The sequence below is a fragment of the Sceloporus occidentalis genome, unplaced genomic scaffold, assembly GCF_023333645.1.
Source record: "Sceloporus occidentalis isolate IW3139 unplaced genomic scaffold, rSceOcc1.0.p SCAF_1, whole genome shotgun sequence".
Lineage (NCBI taxonomy): Eukaryota > Metazoa > Chordata > Lepidosauria > Squamata > Phrynosomatidae > Sceloporus > Sceloporus occidentalis.
The window spans coordinates 48873289-48898751 of record NW_028316981.1 but is presented as its reverse complement, the minus strand read 5'-3'; the positions used below and the strand labels follow the sequence as shown (position 1 = coordinate 48898751).

General features: G+C 41.2%; 1 protein-coding gene across 2 annotated transcripts in view; it reads right to left on the bottom strand.

Annotated features, from left to right (window-relative positions):
* Nucleotides 1–25458, bottom strand: part of LOC149321373 (cullin-associated NEDD8-dissociated protein 1-like) — a 29025-nt gene extending 3567 nt beyond the window's left edge. Inside the window, exons 1-13 of one of the 2 annotated variants that reach the window (XM_089520551.1) lie at nt 25388–25458; nt 21187–21371; nt 15317–15460; nt 14349–14503; nt 12679–12802; nt 11135–11391; nt 9962–10067; nt 9186–9334; nt 7561–7853; nt 5762–5903; nt 3188–4687; nt 1967–2062; nt 362–531 (exon numbers count right to left, since the gene is read on the bottom strand). In XM_089520551.1, coding sequence (XP_089376677.1) covers nt 362–531; nt 1967–2062; nt 3188–4687; nt 5762–5903; nt 7561–7853; nt 9186–9334; nt 9962–10067; nt 11135–11391; nt 12679–12802; nt 14349–14503; nt 15317–15460; nt 21187–21254 — 3204 coding nt within the window. In that variant the 5' untranslated portion in view covers nt 21255–21371; nt 25388–25458. Of the gene's footprint in view, nt 1–361; nt 532–1966; nt 2063–3187; nt 4688–5761; nt 5904–7560; nt 7854–9185; nt 9335–9961; nt 10068–11134; nt 11392–12678; nt 12803–14348; nt 14504–15316; nt 15461–21186; nt 21455–25387 lie in introns of those variants that run through there. The other variant, XM_089520541.1, reaches the window with a different exon arrangement.
* Between the last annotated feature and the right edge of the window lie 5 nt (nt 25459–25463).

The window sequence follows — 25463 nt, the reverse complement described above, 5'->3', positions numbered from 1 at the left end:
GGCAAACCTCCTCTCAACAAATCTTGCCAACAAAACCCCATGAGATTCGCCTTAGGGTCACCATAAGTCAGAAATGAGTTGCAGGCACACAACAAGATGATGATGTAGAATCTTGGCCTGTGTCTTTAGAATTAGAAGCCTGTAATTATTTTTATAGTGAAACTGTTTTTTTAAAAAACGCTCATTTATGTATTTTGTTCATAAAGCATAAACTGCAGTTGATCCCTACTGCAAAAGTAATATGAACCCACTGCACTCTGCAGTAACACAAACATATTCTTGTAGAAAAAGGCAATTTGTCTTTGCCACCATTTTCTCTAAGAGGATAAAATTAAATGGATTATATCATCCACATCCATACCTCACGTATAAGTTCCCTTCTAATCTTTGTTTCATTGTATAAGTGTGGGAGGACTGTGCTGAGCTGGTCTCGGATTAGAGATGGTTTGTTGTGAGCAGCAGAATTAAACATGGCTAACGCAACACGTCGAACATTCAAATCAGGATCCTGAAGTGTTTTCAAGAAGTCACCTGCATGGCAAAAGCACAAAACTATCAAGACGGTACTTCATAAGCCTATACAGCCTAGATCACACGTTATGTCTCAAAATGTGGAAAGAGCACACTACAACTGCCTTCCTCAAAGTCTGGTGCACACAGCCCCGCTTCACTTATTTTTAGGAAAGATAAACATGCAACATCTATTGTACTTTGTAGAGGCCCCAGAGCTCTGACACAGAAGGCTAAATATGTAATATAACTACAAATCCCAGAATTCCATAGCATTGAGCCACGGTAGTTAAAGTGGTGTGAATTTTTGCAGTGCAGATGCAGCCTGGGATATATTTAGGGTTGTATAGTGGAATCAATCTGTATTCCAGAGAAAGAAAGCTTCATATTGTTCCTGCAAAGACAGTACAGTTGTCCCTCCATATTTGCTAGGGTTAGGGGAACAAGACCCCCATGAATATGGAAAAACCGCAAATAACAAAAACATTGTTTTTACCTGAGAGGACACCTCTCTAGGAATCTCTAGGTCCTCCAGTGCAACTCTGTGGTCAATGTCCAACATACACTGACCATAGAATGGCACTGGAGTAGCTACAAATGGTCTTTCAGTGCAACTTTTAGTTAAAGTTGACTACAGAGTTGCACTGGAGGACCTAGGCAGTCCTAAAGAGAACATATTAATGAAATCCGTGAATAATCAAAGCCACAAATATGGAGGGATGACTGTATGTCCAAGACTACTTCCAAAGGAGTGTGAGTAACACAAATTAAGAAGTGCTCTTCTACCATGTGTGCACCATTTTCGATGTAATCAGTCCTAAGTAACGTAGTCACAGGAGCAAGAAAGAATAACAGACCAACTTTAAATCAAACCCAGTATCCATTTCCCGGTTTTTAGCCTCCTTTAAAAAAAAGTTACAACAAAAGACCTTCTGAAATGGGTGGACAACTTCTGAAGGTCTGGAAGTTGCACTTGTGCACACACACTCCAGGCCCATGTCACACCACTTCTTCCTTCTGAAACCAAAAGTGCTCAAAATTTCATTTTAAGTTTTTTTTTAAAAAAAATCATTTTTACAAAAACAAGGCACACAGGATATTATGTGTCTTGCTGTTAAGGGGAACCATCGTTCCTGGAGTGTGATTCACTATGTTTTACTAACAAAAAAATGGGTAGTGTGCTGTAGGTGCCACAAAAAGGCAAGGGATAAGGCCCACAGCCCCATGAGATACTTACTCTCTCATCTACAAGCACACATTCAGCCATATAGTTCTACAGATGATATCTAGATGACTTCCCTACCTACCCATCCCTGAATATTATTTTGAATTAGTAAAATTTGCATTCCAATAGATGTATACCCCATCTATTACTTGTCCCATATGCATTTTAAGATTTAACACTGCCTGCTGTTCTGATCTCAATCGTGAATTTTCTGGAAGAGCTAAACATTACCTATGCATCCTTTCAGAAGAGGATCAATAGGCTGTGGCTGATCTGAAATTGTGAATTTGATTGCAGTAACTACTGTGCTTCGAGCATATGGGGAACCTATAATAAAAAAAGGAAGATAAATAATCATTGAGCTAAGAAGGATATTAACCTACAGCAAGATTAAGGTTGTTATTCAGTTAAGGTTGCTATTCCCATCTCCCCCTATCTAGATCACACAGAACAGCAAACAAATAGAAGTTAAGGTGGCAAGCTTTGTAATGCCAGCAATTGTGCATAGTAGACATCAGCTGTTTTTTTTAGCAGTATGCTTATCTGAGAATACAATTTATCAGTTTTGTTTTGCCAGGCAGTGTTCGAGCTGTTGAAGATTTGCAAGCAGAAAGGAAATAAAGCAAAAAATAAAAACAACTATTTAGATTGAGGGTATGAGCAGAATTGTTTTGACAACTTTCAGCCTGGCAATGGAACACGGCCAAAACTGAATTTTTAAAACACCTATTCAGAATTTTATTTCCCATGATCAGCACTGGCTTAACACACACTCAACTATATTTTGCAGTCATCTGAAATGTTTGCCTAATTGCTGTACTCCTGGTGACAGAGCTTTCTGCCCATGTTGGTTTTTTTGCAAGTTACCACAGTGTTGTAACCTAACACCCCCCCACACACACACACACCTACACACATAACTAGGAAAATGGCCACTGCTCCCCGGCTACACAAAGGGTGGAGACATCATTTTTTAAACATGCAAAATGTTGGGGAAGCCTCAAAGTTGCACTCAGATAATTCCTCTATAACAGACAGCCTAACATGGCTGGAATCTCATTCTACAGCAAACCTAACGAAGTGACTAATCTAGATTTGCTCGTTATGACACACTTTTCTTTCAGCAGATATTATGAGATCTGGATAAAAATTACACTATTACTATTAACACTAATATTAATATTAGAAAAGGAGAAAAAAAAATGATCAACACAGGAAGAGGTGACGGGCCTGCCATAGCATTGCACAGGCAGTGGAGTCTTAATAGAGCATAGAATAATTACTTCTTTGGACCACAACCCTCAGAATCTCCAACCAGCCTAGGAAATGGTCACTGAAGACAGAACAGTCCTAAGAGTTGTGATCCAAACATTAACTTTCCCAAGCTCTGGATTTTTGCAGCCAACAGCATGTTACGTAGGCCTACAGTTACTGTAGTAGCCTTTGCATTACCTGAAGACAGTTGTTTTTTCAGCCGGGGCAGCAACTGAGCAGGATTAACAACAGTCAGTTTCCCCAAGCATTCAGCAACAACATTGCGCGTCCCTTCCTCAGTACATTCACAGTGCTTGAAAAGCAGGGCCCAGATGTCCTCCACATAGGGTTTCAGGCTGTCTGCTGGGGAAGAGCTGATGACTTCCTTCAAGGAGTGGAGCAGCAAGTATTGCCGCTTTGGCTGACCTCCAATCTCTTTGAGCATGAAAGGGAGGTATTCTTTAAGGCTGCCAACACTGATGTTTCCCAGAGCATAGGAAGCTGCCGATTTCACTTCTTCACTGGGAGAAGCAAATGCATCAAGTATCACAGCTTTGAGTTCCTTCTGAGCACTGAGGTTCGTGGTGCGTCCTATTTCTGCCAGTGAAAGGAAGGCCAACATTTTCACAGCAGCACTGGACTTGGGGTTCTTCACATCCTGAATGAACTGGTTTACTACACCAGGGACTTCTTTGGGACATTCAGAAGAAAGGGCTGCTACACACTTGGCAACAGAATGATAGGCTTGCTTGTGTAAACTTGCAGATATTCCACTTGAGGAATATATGGGTTTCGTCAGCTGCTTCATGAGTTCGCCATAACTCATGTTGACTGTCTTGGTCACAACCAATGCTCGGAAGAAGTCCACAATCGCATTCAGGGCTCCCCCTTGCATCAAGGGAGAGTAAACAAGTTGAAAAAGTTCTGACAGAACCGTACCACTGATCTTGGACAAGGAAGAGGGATAAACCTTAGCTAAAGTGGTGAGGAACGTGATAGCAACCTGAGAAACATGCATGTCATTCTCGCTAATCAAATCAGGAAGCTCCATGAGAACACATTCAATCATGGCTGGCTTCAGGCTATCACTGTAGTTCTTGATCAAGATGTCCAGAGCTGTCAAGGTGCTTAGTTTCAAGGCACGCTGATTCTTACGCAAAAAGGATGCCAAAATAGGGAAGCCTTCTGCCAAAATGGGCCTCAAATCAATTTTGAGAGAAGAGCTAGCAATTAAAGTGAGCGCTTTGACCGTGGTCAGCCTCGTTATTTCATTTTTCAGCCTCTCCAGAAAAATCTTCAAGGTGGGATGGAGATCACTGCTCAGGTAGTCTCCAAGATTACAGACAATCTGCCCCATGCAAGCTATAGCCCTTTCCTTCACCTCCTGGTCAATGTCAGCAGCTTTCAGTCTCTTCAGAGTAGCAGCAAACAGGTCTCTCACATAAGGTTTAGCATCAAATGTACAATGCCCATCCAGGGGCCGAATCACCTTCACAAGCTGTTGAGTAACTAGCAGAGCTTCTGAGGTTATTTTATAAAAGGGATCACTTATGCAAGTCACAACTGGTGGTAGCAGGGCCTTAACATGGGGGTGGAACACATCTCGGGAGTGGTTGCAAAGAACAACATGAAGGAAAGACAGTGTATCAATCTTCATATTGGATGAACTGGATTTGTCAGTCAAGGAGAAAACAATACCTGTTTGGAGAAAGCATTAGTGTTGATTTTGTTCTGGAACATGAAGTACCTTCAAATAGATGAAACTAATTCAAAAAATAACAAAGGGGAGGAATTAACTGATAGTAGTACTCCAACAATTCTGCTCTGTGTCTGTGCAAAGGAAGTAATTCAATGAACCAATCAAATCCAAAGCACAGGCATGGTGGGACTACTTTTCCACCAACAAAACATATGCATGCCACAGCTTTAGAAAACACCCTGGTATATAAGTGATGTGTGTCTACACTCTTAATTCATTAAAAAAAACCAGAATTTGGGGGGGAAACTGTATTAGAAGGGATAACAGAAATAGTTATGGTAATATGATCCTTCATAATTTAGTCAGCTTTATTTAGTCACTTTATACCCTCCATCCTCCTATGAGCTCTGTGTAATTCTTCATGATGATGATGATGATGATGATGATGATGATGATGATGATACAGTTTATACCTCCCGCCTCTCCCATGGATCGAGGCAGGATTACAACCTTAAAAGACACTTAGTACAATTTACAATCAATACAACAATAAAATACTAACACTGAATTTACCAAGATACTAAAGTTATCCAGAAAATTAAACAAGGCAGTGAATGTGCAAAATTCTATTCAGTCCAAGACAAATTCATACAAGTTTCTTAAATGAAAAGGATTTGGGGTGTTGTAACAAAGTGATTATTCTCAGGTCTGAGAACCAACTCTTGGTATCCATTAAACAAATAGCATAATGTTGGTGACTTGCACTGAAGAATAGAAGACTAGCTCTAGATACAAGGAAGAAAATGTGAACAAAAAGAAAAGAGATTCTGTATGCAAGGAGATCCTGTAGCACCTTTGAAACTGTGTGAAAGAAGTTGTAGCATAAGCTACAGAAAAGGAACAGAAGAAGAAAAGAAACCACTTTTGCTGAGGTGCTTTTTGTTGACGTGCTTCACATCAGAAAAGAGGGGGTAAAGGTTTTACACCAGCCTTGCACCCAGCAGATGTGCTGACCAATACCCGCTGAAAAGCTTTCCACCCTGCTATCCCTCCAGCCAACAGACAAGCTTTACCAGGCACTAATGCAGGTATGTGATCTGCAAGGCAACCAGGGAGAACATTTGCCAGTTCTGTCAGGAGAGTGAAGCATCCCTGTCTTGATTTGACACTCTTCTCTTTCAGCTGCTTGTGCAAGGCCTTAATGATATGTGGAACCTGTAAGATTAGAAAGACACTCAGTAGTAGTAACCCAACACAAAGCTAAAGGAGCAAGCTATCTAAGCCTAAGACCATATTAATCATTTAGTAGAAAAATGAAATGTGATCCAGTTGGTAAATGGTTTCTTTAGTCAGCAAGGATTACAGCTGTGAGTCATTTCTTCTTAATATTCACTGATGTGGGCATGTAGGGGACTTTTTGAAAGGGAAAGGCCAGAAGATCAGCTCAAGACTTTTAGCTCAAAAGATTGGCAGGAAAAAAGCAGTCTCACATCTAGAGAACCAGGGTATTTTCTCCTAATGGGGCAGGGACTTCTACTATATTTGTGTCCATTGGCTATATTTTTTTTTAATCCTGGAAATTCTCCAGGGGCTGGCAGCTGATGACTCACAAACTGGCACTGATCTGCAGACCACCACTTTGAGTAGCACTGAGATAAAGTACTGTTTCAAAAAGACTGAAAAGAATGCTAGGGCAAAATATTCATTTGAACTAGAATGACTTTTAAATTCTAGGTGAGCTACAATGCTCCCTCCCTCAAAACCATACAATAGGATCAGTCAAATCAAGAACATCAATATGGCATTATTTGAGTTTATATGCTGCAGAGTCTTGAAAGCATATCTAACATCTGAGAAGAAATTATAAATTTGTGGTCTCACACACTGCTGTAAAATCCACATCCAATTGACCTTGAGTTAAGGTATGCATTTACAAAACAGAACACTAGTATCAAATGTTATCTCAGTTTCACAATGTGTGAGGTTCAATTGTCAGGAATAAATAACCAAGGAAGAATAATTTGGAAACAAGAGTTCACTAGCTATTTTTTAATTTACATATATGAACAATGTACTTGTGTTGCTTCTTGTGCTAGGACCACATTATTTTGAAAACAATGCAACACAAACATTGGCAATGGCTTATTTTATTATTTCATTAGTTTGCATTCTCGCAGGCTGTCTCATTTCCACAAGCTACTAGCACACTTGAATAGCCTGGCCCATAATTAACAGCTCTAATTAAAAAAAATCTCTTCCAAGAAAAAACACCTCCAGATAGGAAGGGGTCCTCCATATAATACCCATTTTCCTTTTCAGAGGCAGGAAATGTTACTTTTTGATCCACAGCTCCCCAGAATTCTAGGGGATTTGGGGAGTTGTAGACCAAACTTCTTCAAGTTCTGGTCCTCCCACTGTTGCTGCATATATGCCTGTTGTCTCCTCTTCTTGCTCTAAATAGAATAGGACTACCATACATCACAACCATTTTATTTCCCAAGAGAAATACATGTATGTGAGTGAGTGAGTGGAGGGAGAGAACATGTCCATGCATGCACGCACAACACAGAAAGAGAGAGGGACACACACAATTTTAGTGGCAACTATGGTGCCATTGTGGCTTCAGAGTGTGCCAGAACATCCTCCTGTACTATCCAGTCCTGGCAGTATGCACAGAAATGGGTGAAGATGGTGCTCTCTTTTCATGAACAGCAAAGGAGGGGCAGAAGGGGTTGCAGAAATGGTTCTGGTGACTGCAGCAACTACTTGGAGGTTGCATGCAATGGTCTGTATGCTTTAGCAGCCCAATCACATTCTCCCTTATGTGAAAGCTCCCTGCTTCAGAACACTGGCTCCTGGCTCCATCACTCACCTGGTTCTGAAGCATAGTGAGAGGTATGTCCTCTTTGCTCGCTTCATCTGAAGCATGCAGCCAGTTCTGAATAGGCAGTGTTTGCTTCAGCAAAGATATGTATGCACAGAAGATGTCGGCTTTAACGTTTTCCTCTCTCTCTTTGAATCGGTTTATTAACGCTGGTGAGAGTGTTTTGTAGAAATCTTGTAGAAGGTCATGCCTAGTACTGACAATAGCCTCAAGGCACTTGGCTGCAGACCTACGAACTTTCCAACTAATATCATCGTCATCACTATACTCATCATCACTTTCTGAGGAAGAAAAAACAACACTGTTAGACAAATAGGGCTAAATCACTTGAAAAGTTAACAGGTTGATTTATCTATCCACCCACTTACAGTATATTCTCGTGTATACGTCAAAAAATTTATACTGTAAAATTGACTCCTAAACCTGGGTCAACTTATACACGAGTCAACACAGTAATAAGATGATAGGGAGAATGATTGTTCACGCCTCAAGCCTCTTCCCAGCCTGGTTGCCTCTGGAGGGGGCAGCTGGACTGAGAAGACACAGGGCGAGGGAGCATTCACTCCCCAAGCCTTTTCCCAGCCCAGTTGCTTCTGGAGGTGACGGCCCAGCTGGAAAGATGCAAGAAGAGCAAACACTCCCTTCCCCAAACCTCTTCCCAGCCCGGTTACCTCCAGAAGGGGAAGCTGGGCTGGAAAGATGCAGAAGGAGGGAGCAGGACATCCTTTACATACATAGTTACATGCCCTTAAGTTTTACCCTTGACTTATACATGGGTCATATAAAAATCCAGAATTTTAGCCTCAAAACCTACCTTGAACTTATACACAAGGTTGACCGATACATGAGTATATATGGTATCTCTTTTTGTTTAAATAGTTATATCCCACTATATTATCCAAAAGATCCATCCATCCAATTTTTCTTTTTTAAAGGAAAAAGCCAAGGGGGGTAATACTGTGTCTCTATAATCATATCAAACTCTCACATAGCATTTCAATAGAAGCAGTTTTTAATGCAAATCTTTGTCTGGTTAGGAACATAAGGAATGTCCTGGAGATCCTTCAGTATCCCCACTGCCAAAAAGTATGTGAGGAGGGATAAAGACATTTGCCTCATGTCTCAGCCAGAGCAACAGAAGGGACAGTCCTGTCATTTTCCTCCTCCTAACTGCTGAACTGTCTTGGAGTTGTAAGTTAAATAATACTTTGTCTCAGCCAGACCAGTGAAGAGAGTTCTGCTGACTGCAAGGATAGAACAACCCCGGTGCGTGCTGTTCTACAAGAGGGAAAGCTGAGTGGCAGTGAATCATAGCCTTCAATGCCTCCTGTTCAAATGATTCTTGGATCATTTAAACCAGTGCTGCAGTGCATGTCACTCTCTCTCCAGATGCTGGACTGCTCATAAACCACAGCCAGCATAACCAACAGTGCAGGACAATGGAAGAAATAATTCAATAGCCTCCAAAGCGCCACACATTCCTCATGTTCTGCTGGCCATGGAAAGGAAAGAGTTTCAAGCCTCTGGATTCCATGATTGAACAGAAACACATAAGAGCCTTGTAAGAAATGTTTGGGCTAATAGCAGAGGAAACTCAACTAAACATATAGCACCTTGTTCCTCCTCCTCTCCATTTTCCGTTTCCATCATTTCTTCTTCATCATCTTCCTCATTGTCGTAGTTGTAGTTTGGGTCATAAGTGATATACTTGAGACACAATCCTGTCACACTTGGAAGATGAGGACCGATTTCTTTTGGACACCTTTGAAAAACAGTGAGATAACCTCAAGTTAATATAGAATAACATCCCAGTTTCATAAACAGTGCTTCATTTCTCTCTGCTCAGCATCTCTTCCTACATACTCAATTAAATCTTATCTGTTCTACCCTTATGTGCCACAAAAGTTTCCTTCATTTTAAAAAAAAGTTAAAGTCCCCTTTTATATCCCACAAACAATTTAATGAAAAGCTCCAAAAATTTCAGTTGCAAATAGAATTTAGGTTAAGATTGAGGGGGGGGGGGGGGGGGCGGCAAGATAATAATAAAGAAAATAGAAAAAAACCACTGAAAATGTGACAACCTTGACAGTTCCTTATTTAGTGGTAGATGGTTCTTCTAGAGGGCATAGTTACATCACATGAAGAAGCTATTGTACATGGACAGAATGGGGCTGGCCAGCCTTCTTTAAAGCATCCCTGGAGAATTGCTGAGAGATATTTTCCATAACCCTCATCAAACATGGATAATCAAATTAATCATCTCAAACTACAGGTGCAGATCTGGTCAGCAGTTGGAAGCTGGGATGTAGCAAGAGTAGGTACACTTCCACAAGGGAAATGGACTAGCTCTTCTGCTCCAAAAAAAACACCCTGTAATAAAGGTACAAACCTTCTGACAAAGGACTCGAAAGCCTGGAAGCAATATTCCCTCAGCTCATCATCCTCAACCTTGCAATATTGAACTATTAATGGAATCATCTTCTCCAGATAGTCTCCTAGGAAAGAGTAACAGAATAAACTACCAACAATAATGCTTCCCGCATCCCGTGAGTTGTCCACAAACTACCAGTGCTGAAGTGAAACAGGCAAAGATGTGATCAGACCCTCAGAAACAAAGGCTACTGTGCAACACCAGACTAGAGATATCTTAAAAAGAGACAGCCTTCCTTCTCAGAGTTGCCTGGTTGAGTTAAAGAACAGATAAATGTGCCTTCTGTATACTTCAACACTCCAAACAGACCATGATATGGTCCTCTTTGCAAAGCAGACCTGAAAATAATATCTAGACTAAAGTGTGTCTTTCAAAGAGACCATAACCAATTATTCAATCTCTCTGACATAAAAAGGGGCACACAGTCAAAATAGATGTGCAGCGAGTGAGTGTCGGAGATTACAAGCTCCAGAACTGCAAATACCCACCCCCAGAAACAGTGGCAGCTATAGAGAGAATATTCCCTTTATCCCCATTATTAAATTCACCCATATAATAAGTTCTTTTTAACTCCTACCAGCATCCATAGGAAGTTTTTCCCTATCCTCTGTGGTTAAGCTCATTTCCTTGAGCCATCCGGAGCAATCTATTCTGTAGGTACCTTTGACATGGAACACTTTCTTCACTGCTATTCTTTCCTTGTGGCCTATCAGAATAAGGATTAGGTGATGTACAGTAGGTGAGAAGTGTGTGTGAGGAGGTTTTGATCATAAGCCAAAGAGCTAGACTGCTTCACAATTGGGCCCTTTCCAGCTCCCTTGATTCTATAAAGGGTCCTCTACTTATCCAGGCAATAAAAACTATCTTTGGTGACTTCCTACATCATAATGAACTTAAGAGATGCATCAGCAGCAGAAGGAGAAACACAAACTCCAAGCAATACTGGAATACCTTAAGAATATGATAAGGTTTTTAAAAAACCCCAGAAAGAAAACAAAACAGAGTTGGGTAGAGCTTTGGGATACAAAAGATAGGGGGATAATACAAAAAACACTAAACGCCTGTCTCTTCTAACAAACCTAATAATAGGTGGAGACTCTGGAAAATTAAAATCTGAACAGCAAGACTTACCTATACGGTGTCCAGCCTGCCTGCTGATACCAGCAATACACTGTATGTATGTTCTTGTAGTAGAAGTAGAGTTGTTTCTTTTCAGTTCTGCCAAGAGGTGCTCCATAAGCTCTGCAAAGATGTTTCCATTGCAAGTCAAGACCAGGTGGCCGAGGGCAATGATGGCCCTTTTGCGCACAGCCAACCTGGGACTTGTGAGCTGAGGAAGGAGGCAATTCAGGATGGAGGAATGGAAGGAATATAGAGTCCCCCCCAACCTGCAGCCATGGGCAAGGGACACAAGAAAGGTCCATCAGTGGAAGCACCCTCTAATGAGAGATAATACACTCTACCATAATGTTATGAAGAAAACCATTTTGTCCTCACTTCTCAATATACAATACAAATACCAAACATTAAACATTTGCTTATGAAACAAGTTTATTAAAATGAAGTTATGAATCTTTTTCTAAGATTAAATATTTTAAAAGATTTTTTTAAAAATAAAAATATGTGTCACTTCCATTTGGTGCTCAAAAAATAACAGAATTTGTTATTAGCAGGAAACTTGTCAAAAGAAGTGGAATTTACACTTTCTATTCATGCTCATTTCCCATAGTAACCAAGAACTCAACAGGCTGGGTAAAAATATAGTTTTTGTTCATTTAGATATGCTGCTCAAATTTAAAACAACACTAAACACCTGTCTCTTCTAGCAAGCTTATCCAGATGATTTTTAAATTATGAATTTTAAGGTTAGTATTGATTGTTTTTAATATGTATTGGTTTCATATGCTTGTTTAACTGTGTTGTATGTTGGGCTTGTTATTGTTCCCTGCCTCAGTCCAGTAGGTAATAAATATCTGTTGTTGTTGTTGCTCTTGTTATTATTTTACCACCAAACGTAACTTGTAAATTTAGTGTCATAGTCAAGAGCACCCAATAATTTTTGCACCACCAAGCAGAATTACAAGCTCTGCCCAGATGTTGATGAACCACCACTCCCATCAACCCTTGCAAATGGTTTGATGGCCACATCTGATGGGATTTGGAGCTCAACACACCTGTAGGATCACAAGCCTTCGTCATAGCCTTATTCAGTGAAACACTACTTAGGTTGTAAGCCTGATTACAGAGGGACCTATCTCTGAGTAAAAATGTTTAAGAGTTGCACTGTTAAACCAGCTTTCTAAGCTGCAGTCCTGTACCTAGTTACCTTGGAGTCGGCCCAATAAATTCAATAGTACTGACTTCCAAGAGGATATGTTCTGTACAGTTACAATTCCTTGAAGCATGGCAGAGGGCCGGACTACTTGGCACTTATGGTATCTTCTAATTCTAGGATTCTACAATTCTAAGCAGGGATGGGGAAACCCTGGTCTTCTAGGTGGTTTGGCTTATAACTCCCACAGTCTATTACCACAGGACAAGCTAGATGAAGCTGACACTGAGGCCCAAAATATTTGGGAGGGCAAAAGCCCCCCTATCCCAGCCTTAACATTTTGTATAGCGACCAATAGATGCAACCTGCTACACTGCTGCTTAAAAAGGAACTTTCTCCATACCTGCTCAAAATATCTGACAAAATGTCAAGAGCCTCAAGCTGCACAGACACATCTTCTTGCTTCCCAATGGCTCCAGTCAGTTGAGCTGTGATTTTTTTACACACATTGGCTGTCATGGTAGAACCTAAAAGCAGAAGAAAATGTAGTTTGTTGAGGAACCAGAGCTCTCTGACAGAGAAGGCTGAATATCTCACAAATCTACAAATCCCAGAATTCTATAGCATTGGGCCATGGCAATGCTATGGAATGGTTTCAAATGTATTATTTCTGCATACAGATAAGGCTTCATTGAACAGGATATATTAGAGTGCATTTCCAAGTACCAAAAAGCACCAAGTCTGTTCCTCATGCTGGATAAACAAGTTACTGTGTAGGACATCAAGTGACCCACGGTGAATCTACACTGTAGAAACAACGCAGTTTGACACCACTTTAAGTGCTGTAACTCCATACTATGGAATCCTGGGATTTGCTGTGTCACAAAGTCTTTAGCCTTCTCTGCCAAAGTGTGCTGGTGCCTCACAAAACTACAAATCCCAGTAGGATGGAGCCATGGCAATTAAAGTGAAGTCAAACTGCATTATTTCTACAGGGTAGATGCACTCCCAGAGGTGAGCATAACTTATTCTGCATGGCTTCTACATCAACCTTCCTTGCCCTGGTACCTTCCAGGTGTGATAGACTGCAGTTCCCATGATCTCCAAACCTGGTGGAGACTAGGAGAGTTGTATTCCTACATACCTCATGGAGGACCTGCCTCCACTCTTCTATCCCTTCTCTCATGTGAAGAATAGGGAGAAGGAACAAAGAACCTTCAAACAGTGCTTGTAAGTACTGCTTAAGGCCCAATGTTGAGGAGCAGCTGAAGCCTGCAAATACTGGCTGAGAGCACTTTTGACTTTCCTCCTCCTTCCTGTACAGAGGGGGGGGGAAGTAAAGTCCTTACACTATAATTCATGGATCCATGGATCTCTGGATATCAGGGATCCCTCTCTCACCTGGGATGAATGAGTATGAAGCTTTTGGGATAGGCTCCACGGACCAATGGCAAATCTCAAATCAGATCTGTGAGGCAAAAGTTCCCTAATCCAGAATGTGCATACTTTGCTTCTGTGTTATGCCAACTAAACAGGTTAGGGTCACAGCCAGTATCATTTCTTAGGGCATGAACTCTCATAGCCAAGAGTATACTTCATCCAATACATCTCTTCAAATATACATCTCTTCAAATCAGCTCTGTTCTTCTGTCTGGATGGATCAAGAAAGCATGACAAAGGCAACTGCCCTTAAAACAGTGGAGGACCCTATGGATAGTAACACTGCCATTAGTAAACCAATTCCCCATAGTTAATATTTTGGAGTAAGGTCAACATTTATTTGAAAATTTTGGACTTAACTGGAACTATTTCCACTTTTGTTTCACCAATGAGTAGTGAAATGTGTCTTTTGTCACAGTATCAATCCCAATCATTTCATTTTTTGCATTAAAAACAATGTTTGAAATAACCCTACTCGCTCACGATATCCATTTTTTTCTAATAACTGACAGGATTTGGAAAAGAAATTCTAAAAAAAACTATTAAGAACCATGTATTATCCTGTCTTGTATAGGCTGGAGGGAAAGGCAGGATCATCCTGATCCTCTTAAGAGAAGAATTGGCATTTCTAACCTGTAGATGGAGGCGGCAACTCGGAAATTACAGTCTTCAGTCCAATACTTGAGATATCCCGGAGCTGTTCTTTATCTGATAACATGTTCGTACATAATGTATCAACAATCGTTTCCACCTGATATTCTTTCACTTTGCTCACCAAAGGGCCCAAACTGCAAGAATTAGAAGAACTAACAAAATCACACAGAAAAGACAGAACACTTCCCAGCAGAGCTCAGGATGATATCAATTGGGACACAAATCCCTCTCCTTCTAACATGCCAATATACACAGCCCTCTCCTTCCATTTGCCTTTCCCTGCTCTGATTTGCAATAATTATAGGAGATTCTTTTCAAGGCCACACTAGGAGTCAGTAAGTCAAGGACAATCCAAAGTCCTTCCTATTGCCCATTCTTGTAATATGTACCTTCTCAGCCAAGAAGAGCCCACTGATGACGCAGTCAGAAAAGACCAAGTATTTAGCACTAAAGTCTGCCCCTAAAATTAAATGTTCCTTAGGGTTGGGAATCCTGCTCAATGCTGCATCTTCCACTAACCATCAACAGCACAGCCAATGGTGAGGAATGCTTGGAATTGAAGTCCAACAGCATCTGGCCCCATTATTTTCTCCCCTGCTATACCTCAATACTTTTAGTTTCTCCTAGAGCTTGGAATCATATTAATCTGTTGCTGTTCCCCACCTCAATCCATGGGTAGAGGCAGGTAAGAAATATTAGTAATAGTAGTACTAGTAATAGTTGTTGTTGTCTTTTAGACTACCACTCCCCAAATCCCACAGCTAACATGGCCATTTCTGGTATCCCAGTAGTCATACAAAAAGGCAGGCAAGCATTCAAAAGCACAGATATGATTATGCATGACCTCTCCCAGGACAGATGTAATAATAATAATAATAATAATAATAATAATACATTTTATTTGTGTTTCCCCGCCTTTCCCATAGGATCGAAGCAGGGGGCCTTACCATTTGACAGCCAGATTTTGCACCTCCCCATTTTTGTCCTCCAGCAATTTTAGAAGCATTTTCACAACTTTTTTCTCACTGTCTTCATCAAGCTTTATGGAATCTTTCTGCAGTTCCATCATCAGGTCATTGGTAGCCATAAACCTGAAAAGAACAATAATCAGAACTAGGTTAATCATGTGGTAGTCAGTGATCCATTTTCAATTACTGGAAGTAATAAAGCAAATGGCAATCTAGACCTACAATACAAATCAGATCAACTCTTTCACAAGTAGTAGCAAAGTAATAACTTGATGGCTGTCAAATAAATGCAAAGCCTCCTTATCTAAAAATAAGAGACTATTTGAAAGGCCTTAGTTTAAAGCATTAAGAGAGCCACTTTCCCTGTGTAAACCACTGAATTCTATACATATCTGCTCCTAGAGGTCACAGCTTAACTATACTTGCAGCTCAGCTTGCTGTTCAGTCCTTGTGACAGAAGAACAGCCAGTGATTTACCTACAACTCAGAGCATCCTTGCTTTTCTCCTACAGAGATCCTAAAGCAGTGTGGGAATCATATGAACCTTCAAATGATGTTGTACTACAACTCCCAGCAGCCCTAGCTCATGGTGAGGAATGCTGGGAGATGCAGTCAAACAGCATCTGAAGGGTGGCAGAATTAATAGAATAATGGAAGAGACCCCCAGGGCTATCCTGTCCAACCCCCTACCATGCAGGAATTCATAATCAAAGCACCCCCAACAGATGGCCATCCAGTCTCTGTTTAAAAACCTCCAAAGAAGAAGACTCCACCACACTCCGATGGAGTGTGTTCCACTGTCCAAAAGCTCTTATCGTCAGGAAGTCCTTCCTAATGTTGAGCTGGAATCTCTTTTCCTATAGTTTGAATCCACTGCTCCAGGTCCTATTGTCTGGAACAACAACAACAAAAAACTTGCTCCAGTTGCAATGTGACATCCCTTCAAATACTAAAGGGGGCTGTCATGTCACCTCTTAACTGTCTCTCCTCCAAGCTAAACATACCCATCTCCCTAAGTCTCTCCTCATAAGGCATGGTTTCCAATTCCCAGCCCTGTCCTAGAGCCATAGGTATAACACCAACATACCATCCTGAATACAACTAGTCCGATCTCACTGTGAAGACTATCCAGGGTTGGGCATATCTCCCTTAGGTTTTTTTAAAAAAAATTATTATAGTTTTTAAAATTTATTTATGGTATTTATACTCCACCCTTCAGTCCTAAAGGCTATCAGAGCGGCTTATACTATATACTTATTCAGTTATACTGCTGAAATGCTATACCATTTTGGCATTATAACTGTAAAAGAAAGAGGAGAGGGAGGAGAAACATTCAATCTGGAGAGGAAGAAATACACTGGAAATTTACCTGTCTTTTTGGGAAACTCCTGGGACAGGGAAAAAAACAAACCCACATCCAGACATGGATTTAAAAAATTGCTAGTCCTGGAAATTCACAAGAAACAGACTGGGAGAGGAAGCATGCTATATAGGTGTTTAATAAATCTCAGCAATTACAGGTACAACTCAGCAATTACAGGTACAATTATTTCTGTTTTCTTAATGTTCAGCACCAAGCCTGGTTTAGCACTTTCCTCTCACATCCTCACCAAATGTGCCTCCAAAGGCAGTGAGACTGAAAGAAGGGGCCCTTCCACAAATCTCAAAGCCCAGGCAAGCTTGTAAGGGAGAATACAATCTTTCACATAGCCCAGATCCCAGTCATATAGAACTTTAAAGGCTATAACCAGCACTTAGAATCGTGCCCAGAAATAGACCATAGAAAGTGATGCTCTGGTTAAATGGGAGTTATAGGTTCTCTTAACCAGCCCATCAACTATCTGGTGACCACATTTTGAACCAGCTGAAGCTCACAGTTATTTATAAATATACTGCATACACTATAAGAAGTGAATTAATTGAGCACAGGAGGAAGATCAAGCATATCAGACCTAAAGATATACTGTATATACTCATGTATAAGTCCAGAAATTTTTAGTAAAAAAATTGACTTAGAAAACCCTGGATCGGCTTAACTATGAGTAAATGTAAGTATTGTACTTTAACTCTTATCAAATATAAGAAACATCCTCTTCGAGCAGAGTGGTGGAGAAGAGAGTCCATCCTGGGAGCATCTAAAAGCAGCACCATCCCCCTTCCCCCTACTCTCTCATCCATCCAGCCTTTAGGGTGATCACAGTCATGCCTCCTGGAATTTTGTAAGCTCTTAGGCATCATTTTTCATTGCTTCATCTTTTACATCCTTTGTTACTTGCCCCTAAGTTTTAAGGAGCCCTGGTGGCACAGTGGTTAAATGCTGCAGCCATTCACAGCCACAAGTTGTGAGCTTGGTCCCAGGTAGGGCTCCAGGGTCAATTCAGCCTTGCATCCTTCCATAGGTTGCTAAAATGAGTACCCAGCTTATTGGGGGCAATTGGCTTACACATTGTAAACTGCTTAGGGAGTGCTTAAGTGCACTGATAGCGGTATAGCTATTGCTATGGTTATCCTCAACTTAACCATGGGTCACACCATAATTTTGGCCCCCAAACCTGCCCTCGATTTATACATGATGTCAACGTATAGCCAAGCATATACGGTATATACCATATTGTCCAGTCGTCATCATCATCCTGCCTTCTTCCCAGTTTGAGATTCAAAGTGGTATACAACAGTTTTAAAGTAACATAGTTAAAATTCACAAAATACAAAAGTTAAAACATTATTAAACTATCAAAAATGTATAATCAGTTAAAAACATGACATAAAAAGCACAAGAGAACAACAAAAATAACAAATTGATAATCCAGTACATTGTACAAGACCCGTCCTGTGTAACAATCAGTCCTCAAAAGCCTACTGAAACAGAAAAGAATGCAGCTGTTTACAAAAAGAGAGTAGACAGGGTGCCAGTCTAACCAATTTGGGAGGGGCATGGGGAAGACACTGAGAAGGCCCTCTCTCAAGTTCTCATCAGATGTACCTATGAGTGTGGTGAGACAGAAAGAAGGACCTCTCCAGCAAATCTCAAAATACTGTACGGGCATGTTTGTAAGGGAGAATACAGTCCTTCAAATAACCTGGACCTGAGCTATGTAGGACTTTATACATCAAAACCAGTACTTTGACTTGTGGCTGGAAATGGGCCAGAAGCCTCTGGAGTTGTTGCAACAAGACAGTTGTGTGCTCTCTGTAGCCAGCCCAGTTAGCAATCTGGCTGCATCTCTTTGGACCAGCTGAAGTTTTCTAGCACTTTTAAAGACAGCCTCGTGTATAGTGTGGTACAGTAACCCAACTGGGCTGTAACTAAGGCATGCCACATGTGCCACCATAGCCAGATCTTACATCTCAAGGAATGGGTGCAACTGCTGCTTTAATTGTGCAAATGCACTCCTGTTTATTACCAAAATTTGAGCTTCCAGGCTCAAGGTCGAATCCAGGAGTACACCCAAACTGCAAACCTGCATCTTCAAGGAGAGTGTAGCCCCATCCAGCAAAAGCTGAATCCCTATTTCCTGATCTGCCTTTTGACTGACTAGGCAGACTTGTCTTTTCTACACTAAGTTTCAATGTGTCTGCCCCCATGCAGCCCATTGCACTTTAGTACGTTATACTACATTTTAGCACTTTAGCATTTTACATGGTTGGCAGGCAGTCCATAATCTCCTTTAAACAAAAAACTGAAGTTCTTTGCATTATTATTCCACAGGCCAATTCCACTGAGTAATCATGAGTCAAGGAACTAGTGGAGTTAATAGGCCAACTGCTCCCATCAATAATAGTAGTGTCTAGATCAAGGGAAGCAATAGTGTCACTCTATTCTGCTTTGGTCAAGCCTCACCTGGAATATTATCTCCAGTTCTGGCCACCACAATTCAAAAGGATGTTGACAAGTTGGAGCATGTCCAAAATGGTGATGGGCCAGGAAACCATGACTTATGAGAGGAGACTTGGGGAGCTGGGTATGTTTAGCCTGGAGAAGAGACAGTTAAGAGATGATACGACAGCCCTGTTTAAATACCTGAAAGGGTGTCACATTGAGGATGGAGTAAGCTTGTTTTTTGTAGCTCCAAAGACTAGGATATGGAATAATGGATGTAAACTATAGGAAATGAGTTTACACTTCAATATTGGGAAAAAATTCCTGATAGTAAGAGCTGTTCGATGGTGGAACATGGAGAATTGTGGAGTCTCCTTCTTTGGAGGTTTTTAAACAGAGGCTGGATGGCCATCTGTCAAGGGTGCTTTGATCATGAGTTCCTGCATGGCAGCGGGTTGGACTGGAAGGCCCTTGAGGTCTCTTTCAACTCTAACTCCAACAGAGCTGTTACAATCTCTCTATGGTCCAAAACACATGGGCAAAAAAATGCTGGCTTTGGGCCACATTGGGGGTATGGTATTTAGATGACACATGCCTTGACTAACACAGCAAGAAGCTGCACTGATGCCATGCCAAGCAAGAAGAACTGGGCCAAAAGGAGCAGGTATAGTCTGCTCCTTTCTGCAGTATAGTTCAGGATGGTGGCAGCCCACATTAGGACTGAGACTGTGTGGTCACTAGGGTCCCGGTGTGACTGGGGCCGGTGCAGTCCCGGCACAGTCCTTTTTGCCCGTCTGCTTCAGGCCTAAGTATCTGATGGAAACAAAACATAGGCTTTGTGATCCAAAAAGGTGTAAGGAATTAGGCAAAGTATAATGTTTTAGATACACTAAAGAGTATCAGGCTGTCACAGAGCTCCATCACCTTCTGACACCTGTGGGATATTTACTAGAATATCAGTGCATAGAATTTGACCTTATAATTGGCAGAATTATTGAAATACAGTTAGATTTCTATGTGGTGATGTGCAAAAAAATAACTTTGTGTCTCTCAAATAACAGGAAAGTGATTCTGTAGCAATCCAATCGACAAATAGGATAAAATAGAATCACAGCACTTGGAATTAAGCCAGTTTAGGCCATAGGCTCCACTGAAATCAAAGGGATTTACTTCTCGTTATCATCCTGTGACATCAGCTTTTGTACTCAGGCTTGTTTTCTGGATTGACCTACAAATCCACTTTAACAAATCCAGTAGCGGAATTTTTTTCTCTTTGATTTGGTCCTAGACTGATTCCTTCAACCATCCATCCCAGATACATACAACATAATTTGACAGCACTTGTTTTGAAATTTGAAATGCAATTAAATGCATCTCCTTTCTGATAGGCCCACCAAACTCTAATTGGGTTTAACTTCATAGACAAGAGATAAACTGATGCCTGCTGACTGTCATTCCCCAGCTTTACGAATTAGTAAGAGAGATCACATGTGTTTTTCTGAAACAACACAGTAAAGGCGGCCTGTCATTTCCAAGATGGTAACAGCTGATAGAAAGAGACACCCCCCTCCTGAGTCTTTCTCTCTCCCTCCTCTTGACTGCAGCTGTCTAGCAGGGCATCTCTACTATCTTGGAGGCGGAACATAAAAGGTTAACATCATGTGTGATCCTAAGGGCCGCAAAAGAAAGCCTAGGAGGTAGGCTTGTCTCTTTCCCCACCCTGGAAGCTTGCACCCTGATCTGTCTTATTGGCTTGCTCCAAAATACACTAAAGGAGGGGGAGGGACCCTGGGTGCGGAGTCACAGCCACCCATCCTCCTTGGGTTCCTTTTCTATTAAAAACATTGCCCCTCCTCCTCCTCCCAAAATGCCCTCCCCATAAAAGGTCTGCAAGACAGCATGCACGTGTGCAGTGCACAAGGAGGCCCACAAAAACAACCTCCCAAACAGGGCTTTTCAAGGCACACCCCCAGATACAAACCTTGCCTGTCACCCCCCTCCAATCCCTCCACCCCAGCTCAGAGCCCACCTAAAATCTTTGTCGGTGGATGTCATCTTCTCCAGGAGGTTGGAGATGTGATAGGATATGTTTGTCATCTTGGATCAGCTGGCCTTGAAAGGTGATCTCCTCTTCTTCTCTGCAGCCTGCTTTTAACAGGGTGGATTTCAAGGCAGAGTTGGAAGTTTCTTGCTGTCCTGTGTGCTACTGGAGATCTGCATGGAGAATATGGCGACAGAAAGGACACAGTGAGGCTGGGGTAGTGTTTTTCCTCTCTCTGTTCCCCCCCTTCTTCTCTTCCCTACCCCCCTCCCCTGGTTAGAAGTCGCTGGAAAAGCTGAGCCCCTACACTGCTCTCATAGGATATATATAGCCAATAGTCAGAGCTACAGCTGAGCTGAGGGCGCCACCTGGCGACAGACATCTGCAGCCTCTCAGGTTACAAGGGATGGAAAAGAGGAAAGCAGGCAGAGGAACAGCTCCCATCCATCCCAGTGGCTACTCTGGTTATTGCTGCAGTAGGACTGCAGGTGTTTGCAAACACGCTGCAATAACCCCAGTGACTGCAACCCAATCGGCCCAGGTTGAAAGGAGAACACACCACCCCTGTAGCTGACCTGCTGAAGGTAACACTCACCACAGAGGCCCAGGAGGATTTGTTTTGAAGATCAGTTTCCCTCTAAATATAAATCAGCAGCTTCTTGTTGCACACCTTTGGCAAACCTAAGTTTTCTTGGCAAATTTTGTTGCCATCCTCTGAGGCCCAGGAACTGTGACTTGCCCAAGATCACCCAGTGGTTTTCCATGGCCGAATGTGGGTTCAAACCCTGGTCTCCAGAGTCCTAGTCCAGTGCTCAAACCACTACTATACCATGCTGGGTTTAGATTCATTGAACTTAGAAGTAGCCGCTATAGGCCAGCATGGCATAGTGGGTTGAGTGTTGGACTACAACTCTGAAGATCAGGGTTTGATTCCCAGTTCAGCCATGAAAACTCACCAAGTGACCTTGGGCAAGGCAGGGCAAGGCAATGACAAACCTCCTCTGAAGAAATCTTGCCAAGAAAACCCTGTGATAGGGTATCCATAAGTTACAAATGACTTGGAAGGCAAACAACCGCAAAACTACATACATGCTGTTCACATAACACTTTCGAATTCTGAATCACAAAACCCATGTACAACCATAATTTCCAAACAGCTATACATATGATGAAATGTCTGAAGGATTAACATTTTATTTCCAATATTTACCTAATATGAGGTACTTTATTGATAGCATTTATATGCTTTGTTGCTGTTGTGTGACTTCAAGTCATTTCTGACTTATGGCCACCTGAAGGCAAGCCCATCACAGGGTTTTCTGGGGCTGACAGAAAAGGTCAACCAGTGGGTTTCCACGGCTCAGTGAGGAATCGAACTCTGATCTCCAGAGTCATAGTAGTCTAATGCTCAAACCACTACACCTTGCTGGATATACTGCCAGACTTCATAACCTCTAGACTGGTTTACATTGAAATACCTATATATAAAAGCCATACAAAACTATTTTAAACTAATACATTGTTTTAAACACTTCATTGTCCAATACAGAAGAGTGAAGTTATCTTTTTATGCAAAATGGATTGTTAAGAAAATATTTACTGTACATCTTAATCCCACAAAGTTTAAGACACTGAAATAAATGACTGTGATGTTTTGAATCCCATTTTACAATCAGAAAGTTCATAAAGGTCTGCAAACGTTTGCTAAGTGCATTTTGCAAATTCATCACAATCATTACCAGGTAAAACATTAGTGCAGGGGTGGAAATCATGTGGACATCCAGATGTCATGGAATTGCTACTCCCAGAAGCTCTAACCAGAACAATAGCGAGGAATGCTGTGGTCTGAGGTCAAATATCTAGAGGTTCACATTATTTTCATCCCCTCTCAAGTGTTTTCATTGTAGGAATGACAATTAGAAGCTGAAAGAATTTCACCAGGCCACATAATGAGTCTACAGCAGAACAACATAATCATATGCATGACAACTCAGAAGAAAATTCCATTACGTTCAATAGGATTTACTCCCAAATAACTGTGTGTTGCCTGTAGTCATAGTTTGACTCTCTAGTAATGGATCATATGCGCACTCTGGCATCCAAAACACAATCCTCACATCTACATATTGGTTATCTGGTCCTCTGCACAGTCCCTGCTAAAAGAATATTCTTGCAAGATATTGTAGTGTTAGTAGCTGGAAACTACTAACTGCCAGCAACCAATGGACAACAAATAAACCTTACTCTTTGAAACAGACACTAAATAACAGGCACTTTGTTGGTGATTAAGAAATCCAGTTCTCCACATAAAATCAAAGCAACTGTTCGTAGTTTAAAAAATTCAGTACAAGGTTAAACCCTCACAGGAACAAAGCTTAAAAAAAAAATCAGGTTACTGGATATTTCCATTTCTGTCAGAAACAAGCTCAGTCGGAAAGTATTTAATAGTAACTGAAAAAACACCGTGAAATCTATTATTAGCGCATCTTCAGTGTCTACGAACATTATCAAATAAACAGATATTTTTTGTTTGTTGTCTTTCAAGTCAATAACACTGAGGGAAAATGTAAAGCCTTGCTAGCCCAGTGGAGCTGCAAGTATTAAAGAAGTTACCAAATCATGTTTGTTTTTCACCAAAACAAATTACATCTTATTTACATCCAAGTATCTTCTACCATACACAGCTATTTGAAAAGAACCTGTTGGATCAATCAATAGCTGAAAGAGACAATTATTGTTTCAAAAAGTGACTTATGAAGAAAAACTCCCTAGGGAGGAAATGGCATACAGAATAGGAGTAAGTACAGAAGGGGTTGTTCATTGGATGGAGTGATTTGGGTCCACAAAATCTACTTTAAAACCTTTATGGAACCATTAATTGTTAAATAGCATCTTAAAGAAAATTACTTTTTAACCTTCAGCCTCCCCATCAAAGGAAGTAAAAGGAAACTGAGGCAATGTTATGTTATCCTATTTATCGATGGCTAGGCTTTTAATTTGGAGACAAACTTGTGAGTTGTTTGGGGATTGACTTGTGTATGCACCAGAAGGAGTGGGGAGGGATGAATTATATCATATCCAAAATTACATGTTAATTAAAATGATGGAGAGTGACTCTGGAGACCAGGGTTCAATTCCCCGTTCAGCCCCAGAAAGTCCTCTGACAGGGTGGCCTTAGGGTCACCATAAGTCGGAAACAGCTTGAACACACAGGAAAAAAATTAAAAATAAACATAATAATAAACAACAACACCCCAAAACACACTGGTCCTTCAGGGAAAGATCCAGCAACCCACATCAAGACCCTCCAGCCTTAACCAGACTAGAGGCTGCATCTGCACTGTAGGAATAATCCAGTTTGACACCTCTTTAACTGCCATGGCTCAATGCTATGAGATCCTGGGAATTGTAGTTTGCTGTGGCACCACACAGCTCTCTGACAGAGAAGGCCAAATGACTCACAGGACTACAATTCCCTATAGAAATGTTATTGTAATTGTTTGATGTTGGTATGTGTTATAGGCTGCATGTGTATGTTGTATATGTGGTATTTTATGTGATTGATTGTAGTGGAAATAAAAGTTATTATAAAAAGGGGGGAAAAGAATACACTTCCCAGAATTCCATAGCATTGAACAAGGGCAGTTAAACGGGATTATTCCTGCAGTGCAGACGCAGTCTTTAACTATAAATAAATAAACAAATGCTAGGGGATTCTGGGAACTGTAGTTTTGTGAGACATTTGGCCTTCTCTGTCAGAAAGCTGTGTCGTCGCCATAACAAACTACTTATTAGTTAAAGGCTGTGTCTGCACTGCAGGAATAATCTGGCTTGACATCACTTTAAGTGCCCTGGCTCAGTTCTAGGGAATTCTGGGAAGTGTAGTTCTTTTTTTAAACAATAACTAAAATCAATCACATAAAATACCACATACACAACATATGCATACAACCTATAACATATATAAACACATATAAACACCAAACAAATTACAATAACATTAGTATAAGGAATTGGAAGTCCTTGTGTCAGAACGCTCTGGTGCCACAATAAACTACAATCCCCAGGATTCCCTAGCACTGAGCCGTGGCAGTGAAAGGGGTGGCTCAAACTGGGTTATTATTCCTGAAGCAGTGAGGATGCAGCGACAGAAACTAAAGCTAGTAGGGAAGTCATAAGAAGTCTGAACCTGTGAGGAGCAAAGAGGCGGAACCAAGGAGCGGGCGGAACCTTTGTGCTTCCCTCACAGGGAGACCGTGTTTCTG